Consider the following 16,646-nt stretch of genomic DNA (forward strand, 5'->3'; position numbering starts at 1 on the left):
AGGTGCCGCCCCACGAGGGCCGGCCGGGGGCCAGGCGTTTAGCCGTGCAGCTCGCGGGCCGGGCTCGGCGGAGGGGCCGCCCGCGCAGCGCCCGCACCCCGTGGGCCGGAGGGGGAGTCGCGCCCCGCCTTCCCCCGGGACCGCCTGGCCGGAGCGGCGGGAGCCCGAACTGCCCGCGCCCGCCGCCGCCCGCCGGGCTCGCGCGGGAGACGAGGGAGGAGAAACTTTGCCTCTTATTGTTTTTGATCCTTAAGTGTGAGGAACTCTGTTGGGGAGGAAAAATGTCCTTCTTCAATTTCCGTAAGATCTTCAAGTTGGGGAGCGATAAGAAGAAGAAGCAGTACGAACATGTGAAGAGGGACCTGAACCCGGAGGAGTTTTGGGAAATTATAGGAGAATTGGGCGACGGAGCCTTTGGCAAAGTGTACAAGGTAAGAGGGAGAAAAGGGAAGTTACACTTGAGAGATCAAACAGCCAGCGGCCGGGAGTGGCACGAGGATTTCTTGCTCTCGCGTCCCGTTCCTGTCTTTGGGACCTTCTTTTGACTTCGTAAACGTACGTTGAAACTTTATTTAGGTTACCATCCGAGGAGTAGCTAAGACGTAGGGTTTAAGGTTGAACCAAATAGGGCCTGGATGTAGTTTAAAGAATGGTTGCCAAAGGGAGACAAGAGATGCAATCTACTCTGTTCATCGTTAAAGGAAATGAGGGTGTTCTTTCATTAAAAGGAGGGGTCTGGTTTGGCCCTGAAATGTTTTCATATCAGAAACTCATATTTTAAAGTGGATTTCTATTTTTCTGTTAAGCTGTTTGCATTCATATATATGCTTATACTAAAATAGTTTCCTTTCGGGGTCCAGGGTATGTATTTGGTTGTATCTATGGCTTATACATAACCAGTCTCTTGGGATGAGAGCAAAGCGATTGCTACTTGCAGACTATTCTTGAGTTGGTTGCTTGACAGCATACAGTAAAATGGAATGTAATTTCTGATAGAAAATTTCCAGAAGGAAACCTGCATCTGATACTAGTTTCTAAATATAATAAGCATTGACTAGAAATCCATTCCAGGGCCTAAGAAATTAAAAAATACATACCCCCCGATATATAGACACAAATATTTTTTATACCCAGATATTCGTTTCAGTAGAAGGAAGTTTGCTGTTTCAGTCTGAGGGCATTTGTGTTAAATGTTTACTATCCTGTAAGGAGTATATGAATGATGTCATTGGAATATTTTCATCCGAAGGGTGAGGTTTTTATGAGACAGTTTTTAAGGGGAAGGACCCACAGGGTTGCCTAGATGTGAAATATAAATAACTTATGTTTAGCTTACTCGCAGTTTGGCCCCCACAAAAGTCCTGGGAGACATGCAGGTCACTAGTATCTCCATTTCATAGATGAGGATGCTGAGACACAGAAATTGTTCGCATTCACACCAGTCACAGCCTAGATTTGAACTCAGCCCTTCTGACCCTGTGTTTATGATTACTGCTTTTTTTTTTTTTTTAGCTTAAACCTCTGGTGATAGAAGTGATCGCGTTTTTCCTTCTTTCTAAGCACATCCCACCCTGCCTTTGCACTGGCTCTGACACATCTCAAAGCCCCGCCTGCTTAGTCTGAAATATCTACTTTTCTGTGTGCTTTCAAAACACATTGTTCACATTGCTCCTATGGCACCTGTCACATGTTAATGTGTTTATGTTATTATGATAAGACCAGGGGCCCAATTATGGTATACATTTGGGTTACTTCTATTGCCTTAGCACATAGTGCATTTCTCTTCATATTTGTTGAAATGAAAGAATGTGTGTTACCTGCTTGTGAGTGCTGTTGATGCTCTTGTGTGCTGTGAAAGTTGACAGAGTAAACTTCAGTACCTATTGTGGAGGGTATGGATTTCAACAAGCGCTTACAGTGTAGATGTGTGGTAGAAGGGCTTTTAGTGCAATGGGAAGATGCTTCTGGGAGTTAAGAATTGTGTTTTATTGCTGATTGTCACAGACGAGCTTTGAGGTCTTAGGACACTTAATGTCTCTGGACCTCCTTTTTCTTAGCTGGAAAATCATTGATTTCCCTAAATGTTTAGATTCCTTTACCCATTAATGTTGTGTCAGTATACAGCTATCTAGGAAAGGCGTAATAAATGCTCAAGGCATCTGGGATCTGGAAGTTAGAAGGCAGTAGGTGATTATGGGCAGTTTTCATGGTATGAATGTTTTATTGAATAGAAACCGTGTAGCATTAAGATACTGGCTCTGGAGTTGGACTGTATCTTGGCTCCCTCAATAGCAACCTCTGACGTTGGGTAAGTTACTTAATTATTCCATGTCTCGTTTTTCTCATCAGTAAAACCTACTCCTCAGTATGTGAGAATTAAAGGAAATAATAAATGTAAGGCACGAAAAAGGGCTCAGGAAATGGCAGAAAATTACTGTCGTTATATTTAGAGCTTGAAAACGAAATATGGGATGGGACAGGAAAAGGGACCTAGGAAAATAGTAAAACCATTTTCTGGCCCAGGCAGATTATGTTGACATGCTAATACTCTGTGATTTAATTCTTTCATGACATTGCAAAGTGAATATGTCTTCCTATTGTGAGATACCTATTGAAAATTTTCTGAAAAATAAGAGCCTTACTTCATGTGGTTTAACACTGTAAGACTGTGTCAAGGATAATTTTTGTGGGCTTGGTATGTATTTTAGTGTGATATTTGAAGAATGGGAGTGCTTTGTATCTTCTCTTTTTGTCTCACTATTTTATGCTTCCAAGGAGTAAGCTGTGAACTTTTTAAAACAGAAAAGTTAAAATTTAAACTTATCTCACCTGTTATGTCTTTTTCCTAACCTCTTTTCCTGTCCAAGATTCCCTAGAAAATTTTAATTTATAAACTTCCTTCCGTGTAGGAGGAAAAGCAATCAAACCATACAATAGTATGTATAGTGTGCAATAGAAAGCTGTTTCTGAAGTTGATTCCAACTATCATATGCTTATAACTGTTTATAAAGATTAATTTCTAAATAGGCAATTGTCTTGTATATTTAGTTTGTTTGAAACATTTTTTCATCATATAGTTTGTATTCTTTTTTTTATAGTTGTATCCTTTCCACTTAGTCCTGCACCACTTAGCTCTGTAACAGTTACTTTCTTGCTTGAAAGAGCTTCCTCATTTTAAATTTATTTTCTCTTTTTTTAATAGTATTATTTGACATATAAATGAAGATATGTAATATCCCTCACTTTTTTTTTATGTTTGGATTTCTGTTGCTTTTAACAGAAAAAAAGGAATGCCATAAAATCATCTGTTGAATTGAAGCTGGGTTACTGACTTGCGCTGGATGAAAAGTGATTCATTTTATGAGCCTGATGGGCATGCGCCTTTTTAAAAAATAGTGAAACATATAATCATTATATTGAAAAGTACATCACATAGATGTACATTTAGCAAAGAGTAATAAAGTGAACTCAATATTAACAACATCAAGAGTAAACGAATTCTGCCAGTAGTCTAGAATCCTTTTCACTTCCTTTCTGAATTGATTCTGCTCTCCCACTAAAGGAAACCACTATCCTGTCTGTAAGTTATTCATTTCTTTGTTTTCCTCATAGTTTACTATCCAGCAGTGTATAACTAAGCATCATACCTTTAGTTTTGTGTGTACTGAGTGTATTTTGTGTCTTACCTCTTTCAGAATCAGCTTTAGGTTTGTGAGATTTGTCTTTGTTATCACTAGAGTTGTAGTTAATTTTAATTGTTCCATAGAATTCCAATATATGATTATATCACCAGTTATTTACCATTGTCCTATTGGATATATCAGTTGTTTTCAGTTTTGGGCTTTTATACTGGTGCATGTATGCATGAATTTCACTAAGACTTAACTTAGAAGTAGAATTGCTAGGTTATAGGGTAGTGTATCTTTAATTTTACTAGACTATACCAGTTTACACTCCCACCAGCATCCTATGAGAATTGTCCTTACTCTGCATTCTCTCCACCATTTGATATTGTTGGAATTTTTAAGTTTTGACAGTCTGATGTTTTATTTTTCATGTGGTTTTAATTCATCTTTTCTCTGACTACTAATAAGCGTTTCTTTTCGTAGGATTGTTAGTAACTTGGATTTCTTCTTTTGTGCTTAGTGTCTTGTTCATGTTCCTCTTGGATGTCTTTTTCTTGTTTATTTGTTGTGTGTTCTGGATTTTAACCATTTGCTGTTTATGGCTATTACAAATACATTCTTCTGTGCCCATCTTTTCATTTTCTTTATGGTGTCTTTTTATGAACAAGAAATTCTTGATTTTACCATACTTCATTTTGTCTGTTTTTTTTTCTTTTTCAGTTAATGATTTCTGTATTGTATTTGAGAAATTCTTTCCTGGGGCACCCTTGCAGTTGTTGGGTGAGATGCTGCCTGATTCATGAATCACCTAATAAAGCCAGTTCGATTTTTGATTTAAAAAAAAAGGCGAGAAAAGTTTTCCTAACCTTAGATCATGGAGATAAATCGCTATCTTCCTTCTAAGAGCTTTTATGATTTTGCCTGTAACATTTATGTCTACAGCCCACTTGGTGAAGATTTTTGCACATAGTGTGAGGTAGGGGTCTGATTTCCTCGTCTTCCACAGTGGGCACACAGGTGTCCCATGGCTCAGCACTGGGGGGACTCTTCCTCACTGCTCTGCAGCTTGTGTCTGTTTCTGGGGTTTCTAGTCTCTTCATTGATCAGTGTGTCTGTTCCTTTATCAGTTTTCCACTGTCTTAATTAGGAAAGCATCAAAACAAATCTCTGCTAGAGAAAGACTTCCTTTTCTTCTTCTTCAGCAATGTCTAGTGTATTCTTGGCCGTTAGGGCTTTCATGTACATTTTAGAATTAGCCTAACTGAATTACACAAAGGGCTTCCCGTGTGGCTCAGTGGTAAAGAATCCTCCTGCCAATGCAGGAGACACAGGAGATGTGAGTTTGATCCCTCCCTGGGTTGGGAAGATCCCCTGGAGAAGAAAATGGCAACCCACTCCAGTATTCTTGCCTGGGAAATCCTGTGGACAGAGGAGCCTGATAAGCTATAGTCCGTGGGGTCGCAAAGAGTCAGACACGACTAAGTGACAGAGCCTGCACACACGCACGCACGAGTTACACAGAAAACCTGTTGTGCCTTTTTGAAGGAGTTTTATTGAATTTGCAGATTAACTTTGTGAAAAATAACATCTCCATAATACTTGGTCTTTCCATCTATGCATCTGTTTTATTTCTAGATCTTTTAAAAAAATGTCTGTCAATAATGAATCATAATTTTCGCCTCTAGAATCTTAGGAGCTCAGACTACTTGGGGAGTGTCTTAAATGCTTTGTTTTTGCCATTAGAATTTCCTCCTTGTTTTGGTTATGTACATCCTTCAGTAGTCTTCTGAGAAATGATACATGGAAGGTTTATTTTTTTTTTTAAGACTAGGCCTGTCTGGATATGTCTCTATTGTAATGTCACACTTGATTTATAGTTTGGTTGTAGAATTCTAGTTCAAAAGTACATTTTTCTTAGGATTTTAGACTTTTCCATTCATTGCCTTTTGGCGTCAAGTGTTGCTCGTGAAAGTCCGTTGCCATTTTGCTTTCTGGTCTCTTGTAATCTTTTTCTCTTGATAGCTATTAGAATTTACATTTTATCCTCTGTGCATGGTAATGTACTTTGATATAGGTATTTTTTTTCTTCCTTTCATTTTGCTGGGCTCTTGGTTAGTCTTTTCAGTTCAGAGACTCATGTTTTTCAGTTCTGTGACATTTTCTTGTTCTTTTTATTTGACATCTCCCTGCTCACCTAATTAAATGGCTCTTGTTGTGGTCTTAGGATTCAAGTAAAAGAGTTAAATGGACACTTAATTCTTTTACTTGACCTCTCTCTGGAGCACTTGAGACCTTTGACCATCATTTCCTTTAAAAAGCTGGCTTTTAGGTCACCGTAGTCCTCATTTTTCTCGTACCTCTGTGTCTGCTCTTCAGATGTTTTTGCTGGCTCTTCTTGCTCTTCCTGACTTTCAGTGTTGGGGTTCCACAGGGCTGGATATGGGCCCTCATCTTTTCTTTTGAGAGCCCATCTTCTCCCGTGGCTTCAGTTACCATCTACATGCAATTTTGGTCTCTATCCCGAGATCTCCTTTCTGAACTCTGGATCCACCCATCCAGCTATCTATTAGAGCTTTCCACTTGAATGTCTCACTGCTGCTGCTGCTGCTGAGTTGCGTCAGTCGTGTCCGACTCTGTGCGACCCCATAGACGGTAGCCCACCAGGCTCCCCCGTCCCTGGGATTCTCTATGCAAGAACACTGGAGTGGGTTGCCATTTCCTTCTCCAGTGCATGAAAGTGAAAAGTGAAATTGAAGTCTCTCAGTTGTGTCCGACTCTTAGCGACCCCATGGACTGTAGCCTACCAGGCTCCTCCGTCCATGAGATTTTCCAGGCAAGAGTACTGGAGTGGGTTGCCATTGCCTTCTCCGTGAATGTCTCGCAGATTCCTTAAGCAGCAAGTAAAAAACATGAATTAATTGAATTCCTGATGTCAGTGCCAAATTTGCTTCTCCTGTGTTCCTCATTCAGTAATTGACATCTCCATCTACCAATTGCATAGACCAGGGACCTGGAAGTCATTCTTAACATCTTCTACTTCTTACCCACCAGACCCAATCTATCACCAAGCCTGTTAATTTTACCTATAAATATTTCTTGAATCTGTCTCCTCCTTTCTTTCTTTATTGTTGTAATACTAGTCATAATTGCCATTATCTCTTACCTAGACTACTGCAGCATTTTGGTGTATTTTGGGGTTTCATATAAATGTAATCATACGTGTGTTTTGTGTCTGGAATCTTTTATTCAACATTATGAGTAAGAATTTGTCTCTCGTTGTATGTAGTAGTCCTCTCATCTTTTTTGTTCATTTGTTCTATAGTATTGCAATATATGAAATATTAAAATTTACCCATTCTACTTTTGATGGACCTTTGGATTATTTCCACTTTTTGTATATTAAGAATAAGACTTGTGAATATTGTTATACATGTTGATGTACATTTACGTTCATTTCTATTGTATATGTACCTGGGAATGGATTTTCTAGGTTATCGGCTACGTGTGTTTTAAGATTCAGAACATACTGCCAGTCTTCTAATGTGGTTGTACCAATTTACACCCCCATCAGTAGGGGATGGCAGTTTTCTGAATTATTCTATATCCTCAGCAACACTTGCTATTATTATTAATACTGTTATTAATATTTTATGTTAGCCATTGTGGTGAGTGAGAAGTGGTTTTATTTACATTTTCCCGATGACTGAAAAAATTGAGTACCTTTTCATGCCTGTTGAGTATTTCGGTATTTTTTCCAGTGAATTTTCCTATTTGTTGCCGATTTAAAAAAAAACTTTATCAATGTATATAAAACACAGAATTTGCCCATTCTATGTTTATAATTTGGTGAGTTTTAATAAATTAGTACAGTTGTGCAACCATGACTGCAGTCTAGCTTTAGAATCCTCTTATGACCACCTGAAGCTCTCTTGTGCCCATTTACAGGCAATTCCTGTTCCCACTGGGGTTTTGTTTCTATGATTACTGATGGGATTGAGTTTCTTTTTATATACTTATTGGCCGTTTGGGTTTCTTCTTCTCCGAAGTGCTTATGTTAAAGTCTTTTGGGTTCCTTTCCTCGTTGGTTTATGGGAGCCTGTGTTTTCCTGATACTAATCCTCTCAAGGTATATGTGGTGCACCTTCTTTTCTCTTGCTTCATAGTGTGTCTTTTGTTTCTCCTTATGATGGCCTTCTTTATATAGATGTTTCAGATTTTAGTGTAGTTCAGTGTATTAGCTTTTTATACATAGTTGGTGCTTTTTGTCTTTAAAAATTTCCTTACCCAAAGTGATGAAGTTGTCCTTCTATGTTACATTCTTAAAGTTTTATGGTGTTATCTTCTATATTAGGTCTATAATTAAACTGATGTTGGTTCTTGTCTGTAGTATGAAATAGGGAGTCCAGTTTCATTTTTTCTATGTAGATACCTAGTTGTCTCAACAACATTTACTGAAAAGATCACCCTTTCCATACTGCTTTTCAGTGCCTCCAGCATATGTCAAATGTCCATATACTCATGATATACCTCTCTGACATTCCTTATTTCTTTAGGATAAATTCTTAGAATTGTTAGGGCAAAATACATGATCATTGATTAATATTTACTGTGAAATTAACTCTAGAAATATATAAACTTACCTTGAAATTAATTTTTAGTTATGCAAAGAATTTCTATTAATAAGGAATATTAACTTATTAGGGATAAAGTTAGTCTCTTTGGCCATCACTCTAATTATTGTTTCTTCTCTTCTCTCTGTAAATGTAACTATTTGGTTTCTGTATCAACTATCATGGTTTCTTTCTTTCTTTTTTTTTTCCTTCTGGCCGTGCTGTACAACTTGCAGGATCTATTTCCTGACCAGGGACTGGTGGCAGTGAAAGTCACCACCAGGGAACTCCTCATCATCAGTTTCATGTATATGTTCCTCGATATTTTTCTGTATACTTAACATACATGTACATGGGTTATGCCTGTTTAAACAGCCTAACAACGGTCTATTTCTGTGCCTTTTTGTTCCTTGACCTTTTTCAAGGTTAGTTTTTATCCTTTTAAAAAGTACTTGCTTTTTCGATAGACAAAAAGTATCTTGTTTATTTCATTTTCCGTATCTTTGATTTCTAAAGATATCGCCATTTTAAAAATAATTGAATTATCCATATTCTGATGAGCTGTTTGTTTTCTTGTTGATCTGAAAGTACTTTTTATGACTGTGAAAATGAGCACTTTATCGTAATGGTGTGTTTGTTTTAGTTAAATTAGTTTATGTTGCTTTTTTGATATAAAGACATAGTGTTCTTTATTTTACAAAATCTGTCAGTGTGTTTCTTTGCCTTTTTTCTTCTTCACTTTCATGCTTAGAAAAACTTTCCCTACCTAGGAATTAGATACGTATTTATCTATATTTTCTTCTTGACTTTTAATAGTATATTAAGAATTTTAATTTTAATTCATCTGGAATTTAATTTTTTTCTGTGGATTGACATGAAGCTCTATTCACCCTTGTTGTTTAGTCACTAAGTTGTGTATGATTCTTTTGCAACCCCGTGGACTGTAGCCCACCAGGTTCCTCTGTCCATTGCATTTTCCAGGCAAGAATACTGGAGTGGATGGCCATTCCCTCCTCAGGTTGTCTTCCCAACCCAGGGTTCGAACTTGCGTCTCCTGCATTGGCAGGTGGATTCTTTACCACTGAACCACCAGGGAAGGCCCTGTTCCACCCGAAAAAAAAATCCCCTAAAATATGTTTTATCTGTTTATAAAAATTTAAATACTATTCTGAAAATATTGCAGAGTATAAAGAAGACTACACACATATAATACCTTTTAGGTTATATCTGTTGGTTAACCTGTTAACAAAAATTCAAGGGGATACTAATGTGGTTAGAAGCTTGAACAGTACAAGAATGGTAAAATTGAAAAATGAAACGTTTCCAACCAGTCCTTTTCCCCAAAGCCAGTCACTGTAACAATATCTGTGTGTCTTTTCAGATAAAATTTTATGCCTGTTTGAGCATACGTATGAATGCTTGTTTGTAAAACTGAAAATATATTTACACACACACACATGTATATACAGGTGAACTTAACTGCATATCAAATTGATAACATAGTCATACTGGAAAAGTGCTTGAAATAATTTTTGAGTAGAATACCCTGACTAGTGGGATATATTTATTTATTTATTTTAAAATTTATTTTAATTGGAGGCTAATTACTTTACAGTATTGTGGTGGTTTTGTCATACATTGACATGAATCAGCTATGGGTGTACATGTTTTCCCCATCCTGAACCCCCCTCCCACCTCCCTCCCCATCCCGGCCCTCTGGGTCAAGACTAGTGGGATATATTTAAAGGATAAAAAGAATAGTAAAGAATGCTTGAACTTGATTAAATAGATTTATTACTAGTAGTGATATTGATGCTATAATTCTGAAAATACTTTATATATACTATAGGATAGAACAAATTAGTTAATATAGTTTTGTTTTAAGAACTAGGGTTATAACTGAGAGAAAGGGGTTAAAAGCTTGAAATGTAAGGAAGAACCCTGTGATGATTTTTGAACTAGAGGTTTTAGTTTGAACTTATAACACATTCACTTGTGTGCAAAAGTACACACACACAATCAGTTCAGTTCAGTTGCTCAATCGTGTCCGACTCTTTGCGACCCCATGAACCGCAGCTCCCCAGGCCTTCCTGTCCATCACCAACTCCCGGAGTCCACCCAAACCCATGAACACCAGGACCCAGGACATCCTTTAGGATGGACTGGTTGGACTTCCTTGCAGTCCAAGGGACTCTCAAGAGTCTTCTCCAACACCACAGTTCAAAAGCATCAATTCTTCCACAGTCAGCTTTCTTCATAGTCCAACTCTCACATCCATACCTGACTACTGGAAAAACCATAGCCTTGACTAGATGGACCTTTGTTGGCAGAATAATGTCTCTGCTTTATCATATGCTGTCTAGGTTGGTCATAACTTTCCTTCCAAGGAGCAAGCGTCTTTTAATTTCATGGCTGCAGTACATATATACATATTCGTATTTTCTACCGACAAAGGCCTAGAAATGATGATAATTAATACTCCTACCTCTTGGTTTCTAAATACCATTCCCCATTAAAACTAACCAGGACTCATTGAAATGTCTGTTCCAGGTCTAAACTAGAGAAGTACAGAGGTGATAAAATTGAAAAGTAAAATCCTCTCCACTCCTTGTTTTTTCCCAGAGGAGCCTGGGATATATTGTACGAGAAAGCTCAAGGATATAAGCTTTATGCTCATATGCTCAAAAATCAAAGAATATGGTCAAAAATTAATGGGGACATGCCAAAGAATACAGGTTAGTTTGAACTACAAAAATATCAACAACAAAATAGTAACCTGCTAGAGGACTGCTAACTAGTTGATACATAAAGATTGATATAATTCAGAAAAACTCGTGCAACCATACAATGGTAATTCAGGCAAAAATTATTGATGGATATTAAAATCATTGTGTGAAAGAGTGTGGAGGAACAGGGTTTCACCCCATAAGTATCATAATACCACCCCATATAACGTACCTTTATGGTAGAGAGAGCTGATGGATACCATCTTAAGTGATCAAACCTAGGGTTAATCAACAGCAGTAAGATAAGCTGTGTTTTCTGGTGCTACTCATTGGGAACTGTATAATCACCTAATGTTGTGTTTTTTATCAAAGATGTTTAACCTGAATCTAATAATGAATAAACAGACAAATCCAAATAGTGGGACAGTCTACAAAAGAGTGATTTGAAAGCAAGGATGACAAAATGTTAACAGTCGGTAACTCTGGATGAGGGGTATATGGTTGGTCACTGTCTGTTCACTCAATTTCTTTGTAGGTTTGGATTTTTCAAATTAGAAAAGGAAAGGATCATATTTTAAAATCCTATTCTGCACATTGCTTTATTTCACTTAACAATTCTTCTTTTCACATTTTTTTCTCCCTTTATATATTCATCATTTTTCTCTTTCTATGAAAGGAAAAAGAAAGTCTCTTTTCAGAATGGGTAACTACTTCTGTATTATGCTACTGCAGTTACCTGGTGTTTATTAAATATTGCATTGTATTTTGAACTCAATACCATATGAAGTCCAAATTCCTAGCATATATACATTTATGTTTTAAAAAAGGTAACTGAAACTTTGAATTATAAAAATGGCTTTAATGTGCTGGCTTATCTTTTTTCCTTATAAAAATCTTTTGTGTTGAATTTCTTATCTTGACAGCAGCTTGTTTTGGCCCTTTACTTTTATAATTTAACATGGAGAATGTTTTTGTGGTAATGATCTTCCCTACCATTTAAAAGCCTTTATTTTTCTTGAATTAATTTCCAGAAGTAGTATGTCTTTGTTCTATTTCTAAATATTAAAAAAAAATTCTTTTTGTGTTCTCATTTTTTCAGCCTTTCAACAGTGTAACCTGTGCAAATTCCGAAAGCTTATCTATCACACAGTTATCAGAAATGTTGCAGCTTATTCATGCTGCTCAGTCAGCAAGTCCATGAAATAAATGGGGAAACTGTGCTATCTGAGAACTGGTAAAACATTTTAGAAACTGCTGATTTAACCAACATTAACTTATTATTGACACTTTGTTGTTGGTATCTTGACTGACCAATAACTACGTTTTCTGTAAACAACGAGAGCAGTATAAATAAAGTAGTGTTTGGGAATATAAAGAGAATATAAAGTATATTCTTTTATTTTTTGCGGAATTCAGGAAATGGCATGAAAACATGTTCTTTTAAAAGCATTTAAGTTAATTAATTTGGCCACACCACGTGGTATGCAGGATCTTAGTTCCCTGACTAGGGATCAAACCCGTGCCCTCTGCTGTGGAGAATTCCTTTAAAAAAGGATATCTGTAATATTTCCCGCCTGTTAATGGAAGAGTATATTGTATAGCTGATCCTCATTGTTTGCAGATTTATCTACTTACTAAGATCTATCTGCAGCCCCCAAACCTGTGCCTGCAGTGCTTGCACAGTTGTTTGTGTACTCATGCAAAGTTGTGTAAGATGTGAGTGCCTAGATGCACTTGTTTCGTGCTGAGATCGAACCTGGTAGTGCTCTGTCTTGCCTCACCTCATACAGAGAGGCCCAGAGGATGGAAGGACAGGGGGCTGCATACTGTAGTGCAAGAGGCTCCTGGTTGGGGACCAGCTGGATGGGGTTTGAACCCAAACTCTGGCACCTATTGTTGGAGCAGCTTCGAACAAATCACCGAACATTTCTGAACTTCATTTTCTCTTTTGTGAAACAAATAGAATCTACCAGGATGAGTTGTTTGAGATCTAACGTTATAGTCTGTGTTGGGGGAATGTGTGTGTGTATTTCTTCTAGGAGCAGTGGTTCAGTATTCACTAATTCAGAGTTTGTAGTGACTCTGTAGAACACATGAGAATAAATAGTGGAAATTAACTGTGTATCTTTGCTAAGTTATGTTGAGTAATTTTGTTCTTAGCTGATATTCACTCTTATTCCTACCAAAATCTTATCTGGGTTCTGAGACGATCACCAGGATTAGCATGTAATATGAAACAGTTAATAGTATCTAAACAGTCTAAAACCATCTTCTTTCTCTAGTGCTGTTTTTTTCCCAGACTGCTCTTTGGAAATTTGAATATTTATTAACCAGATATTTAATATACAGTTCTCCCATCTGTCATCCTCAGCTCCAAACACCCCTTTCTGTGGTTCTGCTTTGTGACGTTCTGAGATTTTTGCAGATCACTGTTTCTGTCTTGCCAGGTGCTCGCTTTTAGTTTTCAGAAGTGTTGAACACTACAGGAGGAGGTGAGAGAGCGCCTGCATCTTTCTGCTTCCTGTGGCTCCCTGTCTCCTTTGCTGTTACTTTGACCATCATCCTAGGAGAACTTCTCACCCCAGCAATAGCTGTCCCAGATTCAGTTTGTAGTTTTTCTAACACTCACAGAGCTAGTCTTATCATAACCCTTACAAACACCAGCTCTGATTGGCTAGTCCTCTCTTCCTCAAAAGGTACCCTGGTCTCACAAGATCCCTCTTCCAAGTTCAGAGACTCAGCAGCAGCTGAGCACCACTCTTTCCTCAGGGATTTGAGTTTCAGCTCTGCAGAATCTTTTCCTCCAAGTTGCTGAGTCTGTGTCATTGCCGTCTCTTTCCTTGGCTCCTGTGATTCATGAAGATAAAAACATAGTGATTTTTAAGTGACCATGACTGATTTTTGAAAACTTTACCCACTGAAATTATAGCTCCTTTAAATTAACATCTGAGTGTTTGTTATTTCATTCTTGTTTTTATTAACGTTTGTTTAGTTAAAATTTTGTCTAGAATTTTCATGCTTTTTGGTAGTAGATGCGATTGTTTCTTTTTAATGCCTTATTTGCATTATGTCTGTTTAAAGTATGGTTTTGCACACATCAATTTATTTCAGTTTTGAATTTCAGAGTTCTCTCAAACCAGATCGTGATGAATATTTTCAAGGAGTATGTAAGAGGCACTATATTTTCTAATGTAAATTTTATTTATTATTTATATTAAACCAAATGGTACTATCGCTGACTGAATCAGTATATCCAGGGCAATGGAATAATGAAATTTGTTGCTGCAAAGAACTTTAGAGATTATCCAGTATTAATTATTTTTCCTTTCATGCCGTTCTATTAACAAGTAAAAGATACATCTTTAAAATCTCTCCTGCCATGAGTAGAGGCATGCAAAAGAAGGATGACTTTTCACCTCTACTCACAATATCCTTGGTCTCTTAGCATTGGTTGCGTTTTATAGTGTCCTTTTCAAGGACAGTTGCTCTGCTCTCTTTCTTCCCAAAGTGTTACATGAAAATGGTGAGAGAAGGACATTTCTCACTGACTTATTTCCTGACTTGGGGGAGGGTGAGTTCTGTGTATTATTTTTTCAACTGAAGTGTCCTTCTTGGATAAACTTAGTGCCATGTTTCACCCAGTTAAGATAGACCTTCAGCTTTTTAACATTTCTGAAACTGGGATAAGTCCCGATTCATTGTTTGATGCCTTAACATTGTTCGCCAGGTGGCAGTTGTGATATATATATCATTGTGCATTCTGAATGCAGCTGTATCTCAGTATCATACAGTTGCAACCCGTTGATGTTTCAATCAATAAGCCATTTAAGAATGTTGTGAAGAAAGAATGTGAGTCCTGGTTGTCATCTAAAAGCTTCTTTTAGCAGCTGTTACAAGATCAAGAGAATATCAGCATTATGATTTCAAAATAGGAGGTAGTGGCTTCAAAGAAAATTTTCTACACAGTAGCAGAGGAATACTTTTTAAAGAAATGCTGTATCACCAAAGCTTTTCGTGACCAGAGGATAATATTGTGTGAAAACACAGACATTAGATAATTCTGAGTGAAAAATTGACTCAGAAGAGTTAACTGTTTTATTTTTCCTGTATTTACAAAGATAATATACAATAGCAGTTTTTCTCTAGATCTATCCAAAAGAGCTCTTAAAAAGGAATAATGTGAAAATTCTAAATGACAAACTTCTGTCATAGTTTATTAGCAGTTTTTCTTTCTTTGCAGAACATAAGATAATGGGCTTCCCTGGTAGCTCAGTCAGTAAAGAATCCCCGGGCAATGTGGGAGACCAGCTTTCGATCCGTGGGTGGGGAAGATCTCCTGGAGAAGGAAATGGCTGCTGCTGCTGCTAAGTCGCTTCAGTCGTATCCGACTCTGTGCGACCCCATAGACGGCAGCCCACCAGGCTCCCCCGTCCCTGGAATTCTCCAGGCAAGAACACTGGAGTGGGTTGCCATTTCCTTCTCCAATCCATATTCTTGCTTGGAAAATCCATGGACAGAGGAGCCTGGTGGGCCACAGTCCCTGGGGTCACAGAGAAACTGACATGACTTGGTGACTACACCACCATTCTCTGAACCCTAAACATTAGGGTTACTTTGTTGGTAATTAGCATTGATTTCTACCTCTGTTTTTGCCTAAGGAGGTAAAATGAAGCAAAGTATACTAGGAAGCAAAGGAGAATTCCCACATAGAAGCTTATACCTAGTTTAATTGTTCCTCCATCATCATCTCCAAGATTAGGTAATAGATCCCTAAGAAATATCCCATAGACTGATGTTTTAGTACCTTGTTGCCTCTATACAAATAATACATGTCCATTAAAAAATGTGAACAGTGTGAAAACTACAGAGAAAGTCAAAGGCACATGAAACTGCCACCCCCAATGATGTCTTTCCAAGTATTTCTTATATAGCTATCCCTATGTAAAAGTGGATGTGTAGTTTTTGTAAAATTGCATACATTTCCTATTTAGTAAGTTGCTTTTCTTCCATTCAGAAATATATTGTGGTTTTTGTTCTATCTTAAGAAATATTAATTGATTAGTCAGTTAATTTTAATGGTTGTATAATTCTCCATTATAGAAGCATACTGAATGATTTAAGTAGGTTTTTGTTAATGGACATTTAGGCTGATTAAGTTTTCTTTATTATAAACAGTGCTTTGGTGAATGTTTTCTGCATATATATATTTATTTTATAAAATTTTCTCCTTATAAATTATTAAAATGGAATTGGGCATTTATTTATTAAGACACTTATTACTAGCTTTTTAAAGTTTGCTGTTTTTTCTTATAAAATGATAGATTTGCTGAAGTGATGGTAACATGCATAATGTTGAAAATCTCCTTTAAAGACCTTTGTGTGTGTGCTCGGTCATCTTGTCCGGCTCTGCAACTCCGTGAACTGTGGCCCACCAGACTCCTCTGTCCGTGTAATTTTTTAAAAAACCTAGTTAGTATTTTTGACTTCCCTGGTTGCTCAGACGGTAAAGCGTCTGCCTACAATGCGGGAGACCCGGGTTCAATCCCTGGGTCGGGAATATCTCCTAGAGAAGAAAATGGCAACCCACTCCAGTATTCTTGCCTGGAGAATCCCATAGACGGAGAAGCCTGGCAGGCTACAGTCCATGGGGTCGCAAAGAGTCGGACACGACTGAGCGACTTCAC

At 37.5% G+C, this 16,646-nt stretch overlaps 1 protein-coding gene across 1 annotated transcript in view; it reads left to right on the forward strand.

Moving 5' to 3' along the window:
* Nucleotides 1–281: 281 nt before the first annotated feature.
* Nucleotides 282–16,646, forward strand: part of SLK (STE20 like kinase) — a 57,311-nt gene continuing 40,946 nt past the window's right edge. The window contains exon 1 of the mRNA XM_052661008.1: nt 282–431. Within this exon, the coding sequence (XP_052516968.1) occupies nt 282–431 (150 nt within the window). The remainder of the gene's footprint in view (nt 432–16,646) is intronic.

The sequence above is a fragment of the Budorcas taxicolor genome, chromosome 23 (genome assembly GCF_023091745.1).
Source record: "Budorcas taxicolor isolate Tak-1 chromosome 23, Takin1.1, whole genome shotgun sequence".
In the NCBI taxonomy this organism is placed as follows: Eukaryota; Metazoa; Chordata; class Mammalia; order Artiodactyla; family Bovidae; genus Budorcas; species Budorcas taxicolor.